The sequence below is a fragment of the Oncorhynchus keta genome, unplaced genomic scaffold (assembly GCF_023373465.1).
Source record: "Oncorhynchus keta strain PuntledgeMale-10-30-2019 unplaced genomic scaffold, Oket_V2 Un_contig_3321_pilon_pilon, whole genome shotgun sequence".
NCBI classification, from domain to species: Eukaryota; Metazoa; Chordata; class Actinopteri; order Salmoniformes; family Salmonidae; genus Oncorhynchus; species Oncorhynchus keta.
Window position 1 is genome coordinate 51,593 of NW_026287194.1, and position 18,477 is coordinate 70,069.

The 18,477-nt window shown below is 46.8% G+C and overlaps 3 protein-coding genes across 4 annotated transcripts in view; 1 reads left to right on the top strand and 2 right to left on the bottom strand.

Annotated features, from left to right (window-relative positions):
- The window catches only part of LOC118376530 (SR-related and CTD-associated factor 4-like), a 28,421-nt gene extending 22,301 nt beyond the window's left edge, over nt 1-6,120 (bottom strand). The window contains 4 exon segments of the mRNA XM_052508015.1: nt 3,562-3,723; nt 4,615-4,659; nt 4,851-4,934; nt 5,986-6,120. Coding sequence (XP_052363975.1) covers nt 3,562-3,723; nt 4,615-4,659; nt 4,851-4,934; nt 5,986-6,015 — 321 coding nt within the window. The 5' untranslated portion in view covers nt 6,016-6,120.
- A 533-nt stretch (nt 6,121-6,653) lies between these two features.
- On the top strand, nt 6,654-8,584 carry LOC127923864 (melanocortin-2 receptor accessory protein-like). 2 transcript variants are annotated; one of them, XM_052508017.1, is made up of 4 exons: nt 6,654-6,761; nt 7,668-7,752; nt 8,044-8,140; nt 8,339-8,580. In XM_052508017.1, the coding sequence occupies exons 1-4, from the start codon at nt 6,759-6,761 to the stop codon at nt 8,397-8,399; spliced, it is 246 nt and encodes an 81-aa protein (XP_052363977.1). In that variant the 5' UTR covers nt 6,654-6,758; the 3' UTR covers nt 8,400-8,580. The 2 variants fall into 2 exon arrangements, with proteins under 2 accessions (XP_052363977.1, XP_052363976.1); XM_052508016.1 differs by lacking the exon at nt 6,654-6,761 and having other exon boundaries at nt 7,587-7,752; nt 8,339-8,584.
- A 494-nt stretch (nt 8,585-9,078) lies between these two features.
- Nucleotides 9,079-18,477, bottom strand: part of LOC118376534 (nucleolar pre-ribosomal-associated protein 1-like) — a 79,821-nt gene continuing 70,422 nt past the window's right edge. The window contains 3 exon segments of the mRNA XM_052508021.1: nt 9,079-10,510; nt 10,808-11,446; nt 16,631-16,869. Coding sequence (XP_052363981.1) covers nt 10,287-10,510; nt 10,808-11,446; nt 16,631-16,869 — 1,102 coding nt within the window. The 3' untranslated portion in view covers nt 9,079-10,286.

Below are 18,477 nucleotides of genomic sequence, written 5' to 3' on the forward strand. Positions count from 1 at the left end.
CTCATTCTGGTCCAAAATATGGTCGTTAGGGACCTCAAGGAATCCAGGCATTAAAATGGAATATTGACCTCAGCAGGGAATCAACTAAATGTATTGGGGGAAAAAATAATTTCACCAAGTGAACAGAATGCATCAGTGATTCGTATTTCCTGCAACTTCCTGAAGACGCAAAGAGAACACGCAAAGAGAACACGCAAAGAGAACACGCAAAGAGAACACGCGTCTGTGTGTGTGTGTGCAGTGCGTGTGTGTGTGCAGTGCGTGTGACTACCTCTTTGCGTAGCAGTTAGCGATGATGCTAATGAAAACAGTCTTCTGGTAGGTAAAAAGGCTTTCCCAAAAACCTTCTCAATTAAATGTTAAGTACAAAGTGGACTACACTTACCTGGCAGAAAGATATCATGATTATTTGAATCAATCAAGTGGGTATTTGTTTAGCAAACTCTACCATATCATGTTCACTACAAAAACACCACGAAAACAGCCTCTTGCTAGGTGTGTATTTGAATTAAAGAGTAACTACCAGACCTCAAAAGTGGTCTTCTGATGTGGTTTAAGCATCGTTGTGGACTTAGAAAAACAACAACTTTGCATGTTATATGAAAAAGGTTAACTTTACAGTAAACATCTAAAAAAAAAAAAAAAAGAAACTTGGGCAAACTAAACCTTTAATTTATTTTTCAAGATAATGTAGGCTATATGATTCATTTTTGTTTCAATAAAATACAGAATTTGAAGAACAAACATTGTGGCAATTGTTATCTTGCAGAAAAACAAGACTAATCTCAGGAGGTATTACTGTTCTTACTCTTCCTGATCATATAGACCTAGGTGATATCCAAAACTAGCAAAAACACTGAATTCATACATTCAGTCGAAAAAAAAAAATAATAATTGTATAGTCGTGTCTTTCTACACAATACGACAACACATTTCTCCAACCGGTAAACTCAATAAAAGTATTCAATTATTATACCAGAGGCCACCGAAGCAGAGCTCCTTCAGCAAAGCCCCGCCGGCCCGGAGACGCCTGGCTGGCTATGTTTTTTTTTTAGTAGGCATTGCCTACGACACGAAGACTCCAATATCATGAGCAAAGATGTCAGTCACTAAATCAACAATAAAGGCTATCAAGATAAGTTAGGCCAACATTAGAGCAACATGTATGTGTGTAAACTGTATAAGGAGCACTGTCCTGTTATGACGAAAATAATATTGTCCAACCCATCAGGTATCATCTCACTGCACCCTCATACGCCATATCTTGAAATAATATATAATAATAATATATGCCATTTAGCAGACGCTTTTATCCAAAGCGACTTACAATCATGTGTGCATACATTCTACGTATGGGTGGTCCCGGGAATCAAACCCACTACCCTGGCGTTACAAGCGCCATGCTCTACCAACTGAGCTACAGAAGGACCACATACGCAGACAGACAAATTAAAAGTAACTTTACATTGTAATACTTCTGACAGCAGTCTTCCTAACTCTCTCTGTCCGTAACGTTTGAACTTCACAACATTTCCCAGAAAGCCTGAATTATTAAGTCATCAGTAGTTTTACACTTTAGACTTGACTCTGCCGTTGTGCTGTAGAATTTGTCCATTTTGTTTCTAGTATAATACGTCCTATACATTAACTTATACTGGATGAAACATACGGTTTCATGTTCAACATTCCCTCCATCTTATTCGCGGCTAACCGGACGCAACCACCCCGCGCTCGGCTAACCGGACGCAACCACCCGCGCTCGGCTAACCGGACGCAACCACCGCGCGCGGCTAACCGGACGCAACCACCCGGCGGCTAACCGGACGCAACCACCCGCGCTGCTAACCGACGCAACCACCCGCCGCTGCTAACCGGACGCAACCACCCGCGCGCGGCTAACCGGACGCAACCACCCGCGCGGCTAACCGGGCGCAACCACCCGCGCGCGGCGCTAACCGGACGCAACCACCCGCGCGCGCCAACCGGACGCAACCACCCGCGCGGCTAACCGGACGCAACCACCAGCAACCACCCAGCGCGGCTAACCGGACGCAACCACCCGCGCGCGGCTAACCGGACGCAACCACCCCCGCGGCTGCCGGGCGCAACCACCCGCGCGGCTGGCGGCGCCCAACCACCCCGCGCCGGCAACGCAACCACCCGGCGGCCTGGCAACGCCCAACCACCCGCGGCCTGGCGAACGCAACCACCGGCGCGCAACCGAACGCAACCACCACCGCGACTAACCGAACGCAACCACCCGGCGCGCGACTAACCGAACGCAACCACGCGACTAACCGAACACAACCACCCCGCGCGACTAACCGAACGCAACCACCCCGCGCGACTAACCGAACACAACCACCCACGCGCGACTAACCGAACACAACCACCCACGCGCGACTAACCGAACACAACCACCCACGCGCGACTAACCGAACACAACCACCCACGCGCGACTAACCGAACACAACCACCCACGCGCGACTAACCGAACACAACCACCCACGCGCGACTAACCGAACACAACCACCCACGCGCGACTAACCGAACACAACCACCCACGCGCGACTAACCGAACACAACCACCCACGCGCGACTAACCGAACACAACCACCCCGCGCGACTAACCGAACACAACCACCCACGCGCGACTAACCGAACACAACCACCCACGCGCGACTAACCGAACACAACCACCACGCGCGACTAACCGAACACAACCACCCACGCGCGACTAACCGAACACAACCACCCACGCGCGACTAACCGAACACAACCACCCACGCGCGACTAACCGAACACAACCACCCACGCGCGACTAACCGAACACAACCACCACGCGCGACTAACCGAACACAACCACCCACGCGCGACTAACCGAACACAACCACCCACGCGCGACTAACCGAACACAACCACCCACGCGCGACTAACCGAACACAACCACCCACGCGCGACTAACCGAACACAACCACCACGCGCGACTAACCACCCGCAGCGAACACAACCACCCACGCGCGACTAACCGAACACAACCACCCACGCGCGACTAACCGAACACAACCACCCACGCGCGACTAACCGAACACAACCACCCCTCGCGACTAACCGAACACAACCACCCGCGCGACTAACCGAACACAACCACCCGCGCGACTAACCGAACACAACCACCCGCGCGCGACTAACCGAACACAACCACCCGCGCGCGACTAACCGAACACAACCACCCACGCGCGACTAACCGAACACAACCACCCACGCGCGACTAACCGAACACAACCACCACGCGCGACTAACCGAACACAACCACCACGCGCGACTAACCGAACACAACCACCCACGCGCGACTAACCGAACACAACCACCCACGCGCGACTAACCGAACACAACCACCCACGCGCGACTAACTGAACACAACCACCCACGCGCGACTAACTGAACACAACCACCCACGACTAAACTACTGATTGTAGTGTGTCAGTGCTAGAAGAAAAACTGTGCATCGCTAACTTGGTGCAACAACCCCCCAAAAAAACAGCTACAGTAGTAACCTACCGTGTCATCGTGTGGACAGAGGTAGAGGTTCTGGAATGTCGGGGCGAAGTTCTTTTGGAACCTTGGTCCATAGACGTCCTTGTCCACTCCAAACTGGTGTCGTGACTGTCGGACTATAGAATCCACCACGTATAGGCCAGGAACCTTCAGCTCTGGCTTGCACTTGAGGAACAAGGCTCAGATGTTATCATCATCATTGGTATTTCTACCTTTATCACTGGTCTACAAATTACAATAAGGGTCAGAACCTTAAATGTTTTATAACCATTTTATAAAAAGGGTAAAAACTTTAGTTTTTATTAAATGGTTTCCAGGGCTAAAGCCTTCCGCATGCCTCAGTTCGGCTGATAGGCAAACCGAACGAGCGTGCTGGCATAATCACTTTTGCGGGGGAAAAAAGCAGCAATAGTACCGTTTGTCCATCTTGAGATGCCGTAGCCAGTACACTTCTTCAAAATAGTCAGAATTAATCTAAGACACCTCAAAATATAAGTAATTGGTTTACATTTTTTGCAGAGATCTTATCCACAAGGTTTTACATCCAACTAGGATGTTTTGAGCAGTATTTCAAGTTAATAAATTTGAATGAAAAATTTCTCATTTGAATGACAAAAATACAATTTTAGAATCCCCAGTGTCGACAAATTACTGATGAAGGGACGTCAGAGAAAGAAAGAGAGAGAAAGAGAAAGAGGAAAAAAATGTGCGCACGAGCAGCCGAAATATTAACTTTGCCAAAGACTAAAACAAATAAAAAAACGTCACAAAATATGCAAACTGCTCCGGATGGGCAACATGCGGACGACTTTAGTCGCTCTGGATAAGAGCGTCTGCTAAATGACTTACATTTACATTTAAGTCATTTAGCAGACGCTCTTATCCAGAGCGACCTACAAATTGGTGCATACACCTTATGACAACCAGTGGAACAGCCACTTGCATCTAAATCTTGTTGGGGGGAGAAGGAACGTAAACGTAAATGTACTGACATTGTCCAAAAGCAAAGCGACCCACTCTTGATAATAGTTCCATGGTTGTTTTCACATGACTTACCTTCTTGATGAACTTCTCCACAATCTGGACGACATGCTTGTATAGCTGAGAGGCAAGATGAAATGTGTCACGTTGTGAATTTAGACATGGTCACATTTTAGCATAAGAAAAATATCTTCACCCATATTTTAATTTTCCAATGAGACACTCAACTTATCAGATAACAGGACAGTGCTCCTTCTACAGTATACACAGTTTACACACACGCACGTTGCTCTAATGTTGGCCTAACTTACCTTGATAGCCTTTATTGCTGATTTAGTGACTGACATCATCTTTGCTCGTGATATTGGAGGCTTCATGTCAATCATAGCGAATAACTATAGTTAGAGGGAAAACGAATAATACCTTTAGTTAGCACCAGAACGAGGTCATCTCATCCAAACCACATAAAATCATCCAAAACTCACATTTGTGTTTTATATTATAAACCACAGTTACAGCAAAGTTTAGAGAGTAAGGGTAGACAGATAATCATTGGAAAAAACAAACAAACACTGGATGCATCTACAATTAACACGTGGTGTATACACAGGCAAATGGCAAACATACACAACGTGGGAATGATGAGAAGTAATGCTGCCCATGTTTTGAATTATGCTAAATAAAGTAACAGTTGACGGGGATATAAATGGCTGGTGTAGTCATCTCTACAAGAGGAAAAAACAGCTAGCTACCACACAACACTTTAGTTATATTAACGAATAGTTTATTTTAGACAAATAACTTTGTACATAAAAACAACTGGGAAACTAACGTTACCAAACTTGTAATTACATAACCTGAGTCGCATTTCCTTTTAAACAAAACCACCATCTAGCAGCTAGTCAGCTACTGTAACCAACTAGTTAGTTAAACCAATGGTTCCTCGTTGAGTTATGTACTAATACAGGCCGACACAATCAACCCGAACAAAACAATAATCTGGCCGTGCAATAAAGTTCACATTATCAGCTGTTTCTGTCATGGTCTGTACATTAATTATGGGAAACCAGTAATAACACTCAAAGACTGATGATCCATCTTAGGTTAACAAACATAATTGTAAAAAAAAAAAAAGTTCGCCATCTAGCATGATAGCTTTTAGTTAGCTACCGTTAGCTGCGTAGCCATGTTGGAGTTGTTGATTAGAAAGGTCACAAGCGGGTAGCATCTAACCTACGTCTGATTAGCTATTAAATTAATATGTTGTCCTTCTGGTGGGCTAGATCATTTTTAGTAACATGGCAAAAAGTTGGCTCAATTGGGACATCTTTGGCCAGATAACTACATCGACATTTGGTTAGCCAGTAGAGATATATCTGCCTCTGGGTGAGCTAGCTAAGATAGCAATGTAGTTAGCTAACCAAAAAAAACAGCTTCATGTTTTACCTCCAAGTTGAAAGCGTTGACGGAATCCATACTTTACTTATTTGTTGATGTGCCGATCAATTATCCTTATAAGTGAGTAATGCGTGGTGATTTGGCTAGCTAGCTGTGTTTATATATTCGTAGCAAACATCAGCTCGTTGCTAACCCGTGTCTCCGCTTGTCGATAACAGGTATGACCAAACCAAGATAGAGCCGGTCGTTTCCAACGGGAACCAATGGCAGAGCCAAGCAAGGATGTGGTCAGAGCGGAGATCCTATTGGCGCGTTCTAGCACATATTTGCATATTTCCGTTAGGGAACGCCTACTTTAGGTGCGCGTGTGCAATAACTCAATTCGCACCTGCACTCTTAATTAAACAACGCCATTAAAAAAAAAATAACTTTGGCAAAGGGTAAAGTCTACAACACGCAGTCCACTATGTTATATATCTTCCTTTATGAAACAGAAAACTGTATGGAGATCAAATGTTTCATCGATGAGAAAATTAGCAGATTTTCGGGCATAAATTCATTTCGCTCCATCTCCCACTGGGCTTCCGCTCATCACCATATTTGGTAGTGAGTGGAAAAGCTTACCGGATGCTTCACATTTATACATCCGATTAAATATCTGGTGCATTGTTCTGTGGCCAAAACGTTTACGAGGGAAAAACACATTGGAACGCATAACCAATTTCTCGCGAGAGACCAGAAGAGGCCAGGACAGGATTGCTGCAAAGACACCCCACAGATGTGAATCAGAACAATACTCAAGAGTTTATCACAAATTGAGAATGGTGATGATAATTTATTGTAACTCAATTATACTAATCATAAAGATCGATGTGGATTACAAGGGCAGCCGACAACAACACAAGAAAGCTGTACAAAGGAAATTAGAAAATTACGTGACACATCAACTACGGTACATTGTATTTCTATGACCCACCCATATTTTTACTTTTTATGAAAAATTGAGATCTATACATAAGTCCTTTATTTAAAAAAGTTGTTTTATCATCATCTCGGTTTGAGAGAGAGACAGACAGGGCGGGAGAGAGAAAGAGAGACAGTCCGAGAAACTGGGCGAGAGAGAGAGACGGGGAAGGAGAGGGCAGGAGAGAGAGAGCGACAGGGCAGGAGAGAGAGAGCGACAGGGCAGGAGAGAGACAGGGAAGGAGAGACAGGGCAGGAGAGAGAGCGACAGGGCAGGAGAGAGAGAGCAACAGGGCAGGAGAGAGACAGGGAAGGAGAGAAGGCAGGAGAGAGAGACAGGGCAGGAGAGAGAGAGCGAGACAGGGCAGGAGAGAGAGAGCGAGACAGGGCAGGAGAGAGAGAGCGAGACAGGGCAGGGAGAGAGAGAGAGACAGGGCAGGAGAGAGACAGGGAAGGAGAGAAGGCAGGAGAGAGAGACAGGGCAGGAGAGAAGGCAGGAGAGAGAGAGCAAAAGGGCAGGAGAGAGAGAGAGACAGGGCAGGAGAGAGAGAGACAGGGCAGGAGAGACAGGGAAGGAGAGAAGGCAGGAGAGAGAGAGAGAGAGAGACAGGGCAGGAGAGACAGGGAAGGAGAGAAGGCAGGAGAGAGAGAGAGAGAGAGCAACAGGGCAGGAGAGAGACAGAGAGGGGGAGAGGGAGAGCACAAGAGGAAAAGGCATTCCTACACGACTGACCATGAGAATGATAAACTCCACTAACTCCTCACAGGATTCATGGAGATACGAGTGGGAATATTACTACGATTACCTAGACCCAATACCAGTGGACGAGAGCAAACTGAAATATAACAAGTGTGAGTATTGAAAAGGCTTCCTTTACCATCATCTCTGTGTATCCCAAATGGCACCCTATTCCCTATATAGTGCACTACTTTATACCGGGCCCATAAGTTGTGCACTATACAGGTCAAAAAGTAGTGTACTATATAGGGAATAGGGTGCCAGCCCTGGTCTAAAATAGTGCACTATATAGGGAATAGGGTGCCAGCCCTGGTCTAAAGTAGTGCACTATATAGGGAATAGGATGCCTTTTGGAACAAAGACCTGCAGCGACACTAAGATTGTCCCTCTTTTCCCTCCTTCAGACTTGATAGTGATCGTATTCTGGATCAGTCTCGCTGCTTTTGTGGGATCCCTGTTTGTCATTTTGACTTTCATGTCCCGTTCAGTCAGTCTACCCAAGTAAGTCGCTCCTTTCAGTCTCATACAGCCTGAATACAACGTATTTCAGGTCATGTTTACAGACAGATGAGTATTTATGAGGCTTTGAATCTGAAAGGCTGATAAAAAGATAAATCGTTCGGACTCGCTGATGAGAAAAACAAAAGTTTCCCACTTGCATCTGTTTAATGCAAATGTATTGTATTTTTTTCTGTGCAGAGCTCATAGTTCCAAAACGGCCAAGAAATCATGGAGGAACCCTAGATCCACTTCTGCTTGATGGAGAATACTTGATATGTTTTCTGCTTGATGGAGAAAACTTTATGTTTTCTGCTTGATGGAGAATACTTGATATGTTTTCTGCTTGATGGAGAATACTTGATATGTTTTCTGCTTGATGGAGAATACTTGATATGTTTTCTGCTTGATGGAGAAAACTTGATATGTTTTCTGCTTGATGGAGAAAACTTGATATGTTTTCTGCTTGATGGAGAATACTTGATATGTTTTCTGCTTGATGGAGAATACTTGATATGTTTTTGCTTGATGGAGAATACTTTATATGTTTTCTGCTTGATCCCCAAACCCCTCTGAAAGACACACACACACACACACACACACACACACACACACACACACACACACACACACACACACACACACACACACACACACACACACACACACACACACACACACACACACACACACACACACACACACTGGGAGCACAAGGCAGCAAGTGCAGAGCCCAAAGAGCAATTTTTAGGGGTTAAGTGCCTCACTTAAGGACACACTGCCAGGATATGGCATTTGGAAGACCACTGCTGTGGTCTGATGGAGCATTTCTGTGTGGAACATCGACTTACCTGCAATGTAGTGGCCTGGTTACAAAGTGGGATTTCCATGTTTCTATTCAAATACAAGACGACACCAAAATAGTTTTACAACATTTTATAAAATGTTTATAAATTGAAATTAATGATTTACATACAAAACACACAACTTCTTTTAGAAAATTTAGATGCAAAATAACGGAGGCTTCCATTTTATGATTAAACAAGTATGCATACTGTATCCTGACTTGAGATTCTCAGAAAATATCCTCTCACTAGACGTAAATTGATGATTTGCACAAAAGTTGTGAGTTGTGCACACTTGTCTCAACTCTGAATCTACTGTATGGAACTGTTCTCTATTCCCAGTACACACACACACACACACACACACACACACACACACACACACACACACACACACACACACACACACACAGAGTATAGCAAACATTAGGAACACCTTCCTAACATAGAGTTTCTACCCCCCTTGCCCCCAGAACAGCCTCAATTCATCAGGGACATGGACTCTACAAGGTTTCTAAAGCGTTCCACAGGGATGCTGGCCCATGTTGAGTCTACAAGGTGTCTAAAGCGTTCCACAGGGATGCTGGCCCATGTTGACTCTACAAGGTGCCTAAAGCGTTCCACAGGGATGCTGGCCCCATGTTGACTCTACAAGGTGTTTAAAGCGTTCCACAGGGATGCTGGCCCATGTTGACTCTACAAGGTGTTTAAAGCGTTCCACAGGGATGCTGGCCCCATGTTGACTCTACAAGGTGTTTAAAGCGTTCCACAGGGATGCTGGCCCCATGTTGACTCTACAAGGTGTTTAAAGTGTTCCACAGGGATGCTGGCCCATGTTGACTCCAATGCTCCCCACAGTTGTCCAGTTGGCTGGATGTCTTTTTGGGTAGTGGACCGTTCTTGATACAACACGGGAAACTGTTGAGCATGAAAAAAACCCAGCAGCGTTGCAGTTCTTAACACAAACCGGTGCACCTGGCACCTACTACCATACCCCGTTCAAAGGCACTTAAATCTTTTGTCTTGCCCATTCACCCTCAATTGCACACATACACAATGCTTCTTTAACCTGTCTCCTCCTCTTCGTCTACACTGATTTAACCTGTCTCCTCCTCTTCGTCTACACTGATTGAAGTGGATTTAACAGATGACATCAATAAGGGATCGTGTCATGGAAAGAGCAGGTGTTCTTAATGTTTTGTATACTCAGTGTAGTTCACTACTTTTTGACCAGAGACCACGGGCCCTGGTTAAGAAATAGCATACTCAATAGGGTGTAATGTAATGCCACAGCTATTTAACCCCTATGGTGCAACAGTAGACTGCAGTCCTGAGAGGAGGTCACTACAGATGGTCCTGAGGTGTTCTGTGTGTGTCTGGGAACGTCGTTTGGACTTCTTCTTCTGGTCCTTGGTTCCTATAGAGCCCTGGATCTCATTCGCCAACCTGACATGGTTCAGGAACAGCTCTGGGCTCTTCGCTCCGCTCCACATCTCATGGATGTACAGAGACAGTAACATCAGACCTTCTGAAGGAGGAGATCAAGATAAACAACAACAACAACAACAATTATTATTATTATTAACCACAACAACAACCACAACAACAACCACAACAACAACGACGTATCAGACGTGTCATTTCCTTCCGTTTCCAAGCAACGCAAGAGACGCAACTAGGTTCAATGTAAAACTCTTTTTTTCCTGGGAATTTGTAGCTATATCTGATGTTTTTTTTTTTTTTTTACAAATCACTGCAATCTCCCCTGTTACGATACAATAAATATTGAAGATAAAGTTTATCTGAATCGGTCATCTCTTCTTACCCTTTGTGGTCTGGTCATCACATGTTGTTCCTAGGGAGCATGCTGTGAGCACGGCCCTGTGCAGGTCACTCTCAGTGCAGCCTCTGGACTCCAGGAGCTGGATCATAATGTTGGTGAACAGCTGGACGTGTTCTACCCTGGAAGAGATCTGGGTCTGGGGCTGGGCCTGGGGCTGGGGCTCACAGGCCTGGTGATATAGACGGAGCAGGTCCACTCTCACAGCAGGGTCAGCCAGCACCAGGTCCACTATGAATCTATGAGACAGGACAGTCTTCTGGAACCAGCGAAGGAAGTGGACTGTCCCTTTGTCCTCGTAGGTGGAGGCTCCCTCTACCAAAGAGTTCAGGAACCACCTGGTGAGAAGATGGGCTGTGGTGTTAGCCAGGGGGGTGGAGGTGAGAGTATGGGCGTCAGAGGAGGGAGGTGGGCTGGCGGGGGAAGAGGGGGGACAGGCAAGAGAGACAGGCTCCCAGTGGGTAAAGATATTCCTGAGGTGAGGAATACACTTCTCCAACAGAGTCTTCTCCTCCTCTCGTCTCTCTACCTCTCGTTCCTCCTCCTGTTCCTTTGGTCGGGAGTGAGAACGGGCCTGGGCCTGGACAGAGGAGCTTCTCCCTCGGCCTTTCTCCCTGCCCGACCCTGAGGACGTACAGAAACACAAACAGACACGTTGATTCTGCTGTCATAGACGAGGACGAGGGGTGAATAATGCCAAGCTAAAACCAATACAGAGATTTGTCAAGGCAAGGTTCATACACATTTTTGACAGGTGGAATTTCATGACTTTTCCATGACATTTAACCAACTTTCCATGACCAACAATTGGTGGTGTCTCCACGTACATAGGGCGCCCTCTGTAACTATTGGGACAGTGACACCGTTGTTGTTTTGGCTCTGTACTCCAGCACTTTGGTGAGAGGTTAGCATGTCTTGGGGGTATGATATAAAATGCTAACCTCTCCTGTTATTGTAATGATGAGAGGTTAGCATGTCTTGGGGGTATGATCATAAATGCTAACCTCCCCCTGTTATTGTAATGGTGAGAGGTTAGCATGTCTTGCGGGTATGACATTTCAAGTCCAAAGTGCTGGAGTACAGAGCCAAAACAACAGAAATGGGTCACTGTCCCAATAATTACAGGGGGAGGGCACTGTAAAAAGAAAAGTCAGTGTAATGTGGTATCAACACAGGGAGGCTGCTCTCTGATCCCATGTACCATCTCCTGTCATTGAGCAAGGCACTAAACCACCACATAGTAGAATACCTGTTAGACTACTGTATAAAACACACACAATCAGTCTGGAGAGCTGCTAATACCTGTTAGACTACTGTATAAAACACACACAGTCAGCCCTCAGTCTGGAGAGCTGCTAATACCTGTTAGACTACTGTATAAAACACACACAGTCAGTCTGGAGAGCTGCTAATACCTGTTAGACTACTGTATAAAACACACACAGTCAGTCTGGAGAGCTGCTAATACCTGTTAGACTACTGTATAAAACACACACGGTCAGCCCTCAGTCTGGAGAGCTGCTAATACCTGTTAGACTACTGTATAAAACACACACAGTCAGCCCTCAGTCTGGAGAGCTGCTAATACCTGTTAGACTACTGTATAAAACACACACGGTCAGCCCTCAGGCTGGAGAGCTGCTAATACCTGTTAGACTACTGTATAAAACACACGCGGTCAGCCCTCAGTCTGGAGAGCTGCTAATACCTGTTAGACTACTGTATAAAACACACACGGTCAGTCTGGAGAGCTGCTAATACCTGTTAGACTACTGTATAAAAACACACACGGTCAGCCCTCAGGCTGCAGAGCTGCTAATACCTGTTAGACTACTGTATAAAACACACACGGTCAGCCCTCAGTCTGGAGAGCTGCTAATACCTGTTAGACTACTGTATAAAACACACACGGTCAGCCCTCAGTCTGGAGAGCTGCTAATACCTGTTAGACTACTGTATAAAACACACACGGTCAGCCCTCAGTCTGGAGAGCTGCTAATACCTGTTAGACTACTGTATAAAACACACACGGTCAGCCTGGAGAGCTGCTAATACCTGTTAGACTACTGTATAAAACACACACGGTCAGCCCTCAGCCTGGAGAGCTGCTAATACCTGTTAGACTACTGTATAAAACACACGCGGTCAGCCCTCAGTCTGGAGAGCTGCTAATACCTGTTAGACTACTGTATAAAACACACGCGGTCAGCCCTCAGGCTGGAGAGCTGCTAATACCTGTTAGACTACTGTATAAAACACACACAGTCAGTCTGGAGAGCTGCTAATACCTGTTAGACTACTGTATAAAACACACGCGGTCAGCCCTCAGGCTGGAGAGCTGCTAATACCTGTTAGACTACTGTATAAAACACACGCGGTCAGCCCTCAGGCTGGAGAGCTGCTAATACCTGTTAGACTACTGTATAAAACACACACAGTCAGTCTGGAGAGCTGCTAATACCTGTTAGACTACTGTATAAAACACACGCGGTCAGCCCTCAGGCTGGAGAGCTGCTAATACCTGTTAGACTACTGTATAAAACACACACAGTCAGTCTGGAGAGCTGCTAATACCTGTTAGACTACTGTATAAAACACACGCGGTCAGCCCTCAGGCTGGAGAGCTGCTAATACCTGTTAGACTACTGTATAAAACACACACGGTCAGCCCTCAGGCTGGAGAGCTGCTAATACCTGTTAGACTACTGTATAAAACACACACGGTCAGCCCTCAGCCTGGAGATCTGCTAATACCTGTTAGACTACTGTATAAAACACACACAGTCAGCCCTCAGTCTGGAGAGCTGCTAATACCTGTTAGACTACTGTATAAAACACACACGGTCAGTCTGGAGAGCTGCTAATACCTGTTAGACTACTGTATAAAACACACACGGTCAGCCCTCAGTCTGGAGAGCTGCTAATACCTGTTAGACTACTGTATAAAACACACACGGTCAGCCCTCAGTCTGGAGAGCTGCTAATACCTGTTAGACTACTGTATAAAACACACACGGTCAGCCCTCAGGCTGGAGAGCTGCTAATACCTGTTAGACTACTGTATAAAACACACACGGTCAGCCCTCAGCCTGGAGAGCTGCTAATACCTGTTAGACTACTGTATAAAACACACACGGTCAGCCCTCAGTCTGGAGAGCTGCTAATACCTGTTAGACTACTGTATAAAACACACACAGTCAGTCTGGAGAGCTGCTAATACCTGTTAGACTACTGTATAAAACACACACGGTCAGCCCTCAGTCTGGAGAGCTGCTAATACCTGTTAGACTACTGTATAAAACACACACAGTCAGCCCTCAGTCTGGAGAGCTGCTAATACCTGTTAGACTACTGTATAAAACACACACGGTCAGCCCTCAGGCTGGAGAGCTGCTAATACCTGTTAGACTACTGTATAAAACACACACGGTCAGTCTGGAGAGCTGCTAATACCTGTTAGACTACTGTATAAAACACACACGGTCAGCCCTCAGTCTGGAGAGCTGCTAATACCTGTTAGACTACTGTATAAAACACACACGGTCAGCCCTCAGTCTGGAGAGCTGCTAATACCTGTTAGACTACTGTATAAAACACACACGGTCAGCCCTCAGCCTGGAGAGCTGCTAATACCTGTTAGACTACTGTATAAAACACACACGGTCAGCCCTCAGTCTGGAGAGCTGCTAATACCTGTTAGACTACTGTATAAAACACACACGGTCAGTCTGGAGAGCTGCTAATACCTGTTAGACTACTGTATAAAACACACACGGTCAGCCCTCAGTCTGGAGAGCTGCTAATACCTGTTAGACTACTGTATAAAACACACACGGTCAGCCCTCAGGCTGCAGAGCTGCTGGGTGTGCAGACATTCGATCCAGACCTGCTCAAACGGAGGCAGTTTATCAAGGTTGTGGTTTGTTAGAGGGGGAATAAAAATTCAACCTGACCACCCATGAGCTCTCCTGGAGGATGGTTGACCACCCATTAGATCTCCTGGAGGATGGTTGACCACCCATTAGATCTCCTGGAGGATGGTTGATCACCCATTAGATCTCATGGAGAATGGTTGACCACCCATTAGCTCTCTCATGGAGGATGGTTGATCACCCATTAGATCTCTCATGGAGGATGGTTGACCACCCATGAGATCTCTCATGGAGGATGGTTGACCACCCATGAGCTCTCTCATGGAGGATGGGTGACCACCCATTAGATCTCCTGGAGGATGGTTGACCACCCATTAGATCTCTCATGGAGGATGGTTGACCACCCATTAGATCTCTCCTGGAGGATGGTTGACCACCCATGAGATCTCTCATGGAGGATGGTTGACCACCCATTAGATCTCTCATGGAGGATGGTTGACCACCCATTAGATCTCCTGGAGGATGGTTGACCACCCATTAGATCTCCTGGAGGATGGTTGACCACCCATTAGATCTCCTGGAGGATGGGTGACCACCCATTAGATCTCTCCTGGAGGATGGTTGACCACCCATTAGATCTCCTGGAGGATGGTTGACCACCCATTAGATCTCCTGGAGGATGGTTGACCACCCATTAGATCTCCTGGAGGATGGTTGACCACCCATTAGATCTCTCCTGGAGGATGGTTGACCACCCATGAGATCTCTCATGGAGGATGGTTGACCACCCATGAGATCTCCTGGAGGATGGTTGACCACCCATTAGATCTCCTGGAGGATGGTTGACCACCCATTAGATCTCCTGGAGGATGGTTGACCACCCATTAGATCTCTCCTGGAGGATGGTTGACCACCCATTAGATCTCTCATGGAGGATGGTTGACCACCCATTAGATCTCTCCTGGAGGATGGTTGACCACCCATGAGATCTCTCCTGGAGGATGGTTGACCACCCATTAGATCTCCTGGAGGATGGTTGACCACCCATTAGATCTCCTGGAGGATGGTTGACCACCCATTAGATCTCTCCTGGAGGATGGTTGACCACCCATTAGATCTCCTGGAGGATGGTTGACCACCCATTAGATCTCCTGGAGGATGGTTGACCACCCATTAGATCTCTCCTGGAGGATGGTTGACCACCCATTAGATCTCTCCTGGAGGATGGTTGACCACCCATTAGATCTCCTGGAGGATGGTTGACCACCCATTCGATCTCTCCTGGAGGATGGTTGACCACCCATTAGATCTCCTGGAGGATGGTTGACCACCCATTAGATCTCTCCTGGAGGATGGTTGACCACCCATTAGATCTCCTGGAGGATGGTTGACCACCCATTAGATCTCTCCTGGAGGATGGTTGACCACCCATTAGATCTCCTGGAGGATGGTTGACCACCCATTAGATCTCTCCTGGAGGATGGTTGACCACCCATTAGATCTCCTGGAGGATGGTTGACCACCCATTAGATCTCCTGGAGGATGGTTGACCACCCATTAGATCTCCTGGAGGATGGTTGACCACCCATTAGATCTCTCCTGGAGGATGGTTGACCATCCATTAGATCTCCTGGAGGATGGTTGACCACCCATTAGATCTCCTGGAGGATGGTTGACCACCCATTAGATTTCTCCTGGAGGATGGTTGACCACCCATTAGATCTCTCCTGGAGGATGGTTGACCACCCATTAGATCTCCTGGAGGATGGTTGACCACCCATTAGATCTCCCCAGAGAGAGAAGCCACATCATGAGGTGTTTTTAATAAACTACAGCTCCTAAACATTTTGTCAACGCAGGTAATTCAGAGAGAGAAGCCACATCATGAGGCAGCAGAGATTCTAGCAGCAGCAGGACATATCCAGTAATCACTCACCCAGCAGCTCCTTGACTTTGTGTTTCTCCGCCACAGTCTGCAGCTGGCTGAGGAGCGGTGCATTGTGGGTCAGCGTGCTCCAGCGGTGGAGGAGGGCGAGGGCGTCTTGGGAGGAAAGAGCCTGGGGTCGTAAGGTCAGCCAGCCAGCCTCCCCGTGGATCCCCAGAGCTGTTCCACAATGTTGCAGGATGGAGCTCAGAGTCTGGAGATACAGGCTCAGCTGACCTGCCTTCACCAGCCTGGAGAAGAGAAGAGGGGTATGAGAGGAGGAGAGAGGAGAGGTAACAGAGCTGTCCCACGCTGCTGCAGTCAGAAGCTCAGCGCTAGAGACTCAGCTGACCTGCCTTCACCAGCCTGGAGAAGAGAAGAGGGGTATGAGAGGAGGAGAGAGGAGAGGTAACAGAGCTGTCCCACGCTGCTGCAGTCAGAAGCTCAGCGCTAGAGACTCAGCTGACCTGCCTTCAGCAGTCTGGAGAAGAGGGGTATGAGAGGAGGAGAGAGGAGAGGTAACAGAGCTGTCCCACGATGCTGCAGTCAGAAGCTCAGCGCTAGAGACTCAGCTGACCTGCCTTCAGCAGTCTGGAAAAGAGGGGTATGAGAGGAGGAGAGAGGAGAGGTAACAGAGCTGTCCCACGATGCTGCAGTCAGAAGCTCAGAGCTAGAGACTCAGCTGACCTGCCTTCAGCAGTCTGGAGAAGAGGGGTATGAGAGGAGGAGAGAGGAGAGGTAACAGAGCTGTCCCACGATGCTGCAGTCAGGAGCTCAGCCCTAGAGACTCTGGAGAGCAGTATAGGAATGGCGCTGGAATGGATAGCTATCGTTTTATGTGCTCTTCTGTGTTTTGTTTTACTCATCTTAAATGTAGACCACTATTTACCAAGAGAGTTTATCATCTATATTCTTGTAGCGGTCTATTTACCACCATAAACTGATGTTGGCACTAAGACCAGACTCAACCAGCTGTATAAGGCCATAAGCAAACAAGAAAATGCTCATCCAGAAGCGGCGCCCCTAGTGGCCGGTGTTTGTAATGCAGGGAAACTGAAATCTGATTTACCTCTTTTCTACCAGCACGTCACCTGTGCAACTAGAGGCGACAAAACTCTAAAAAAAATCACCTTTACTCCACACATAGAAACACATGTAAAGCTCGCTCGCCCTCCATTCGGCAAATCTGACCATAACTCTATCCTCCTGATTCCGTCTTACCAGTAAAAACTCAAACAGGAAGTAGCAGCTCAATAAAGAAGGAGAGCGGAAACACTAATCTGGACTCTTATAAGAAATCGCGCTACGTCCTCCAACGAGCCATCAAACAGGTAAAGCGTCAATACAGGACAAAGATTTGAATCCGACAACGCTGGCTATGACGCTTGTCGGATGTGGCAGGGCGCGTAAACTATCACGGATTATAAAAGGAAAGTGAGACAAACCTACCAGTTGAGCTAAATGCCTTCTATGCTCGCCTCGAACCATGCATGAGAACACCAGCTGTTCCAGACGACTGTGTGATGCTTACTGCCGTTACTTCCCCCCACCCCCAAAAAAAAAACACAAATGTACAGAGGTACAATTATGTGTGTGTTATTATTCTACTTTATTTGAATATAATGTTTTATTTTTTCCATAGCCAATATGGAGAAAGGCCTTTTAAAACAGGTTAACATTCACAAGGTCTGAAGGCCAAACAGATCACCAGGACGCCCACTCAGAGCATACGCTGACCAGCTGGCAAGTGTCTTCACTGACATTTTCAACTCCGTAATATCAACGTGTTTCAAGACGACCAATATGTCCCTGTACCCAAGAATGGCAAGGTAACCTGTCTAAATGACTATCGCCCTGTA

Coding starts and splice junctions, on each gene's coding strand:
- LOC127923864 (XM_052508016.1), top strand. CDS start 7,635: ATGAGAATGATAAACTCCACTAACTCCTCACAGGATTCATGGAGATAC. Junction 7,753..8,043: donor CAAACTGAAATATAACAAGT/GTGAGTATTGAA, acceptor TCCCTCCTTCAG/ACTTGATAGTGATCGTATTC. Junction 8,141..8,338: donor CGTTCAGTCAGTCTACCCAA/GTAAGTCGCTCC, acceptor TTTTCTGTGCAG/AGCTCATAGTTCCAAAACGG.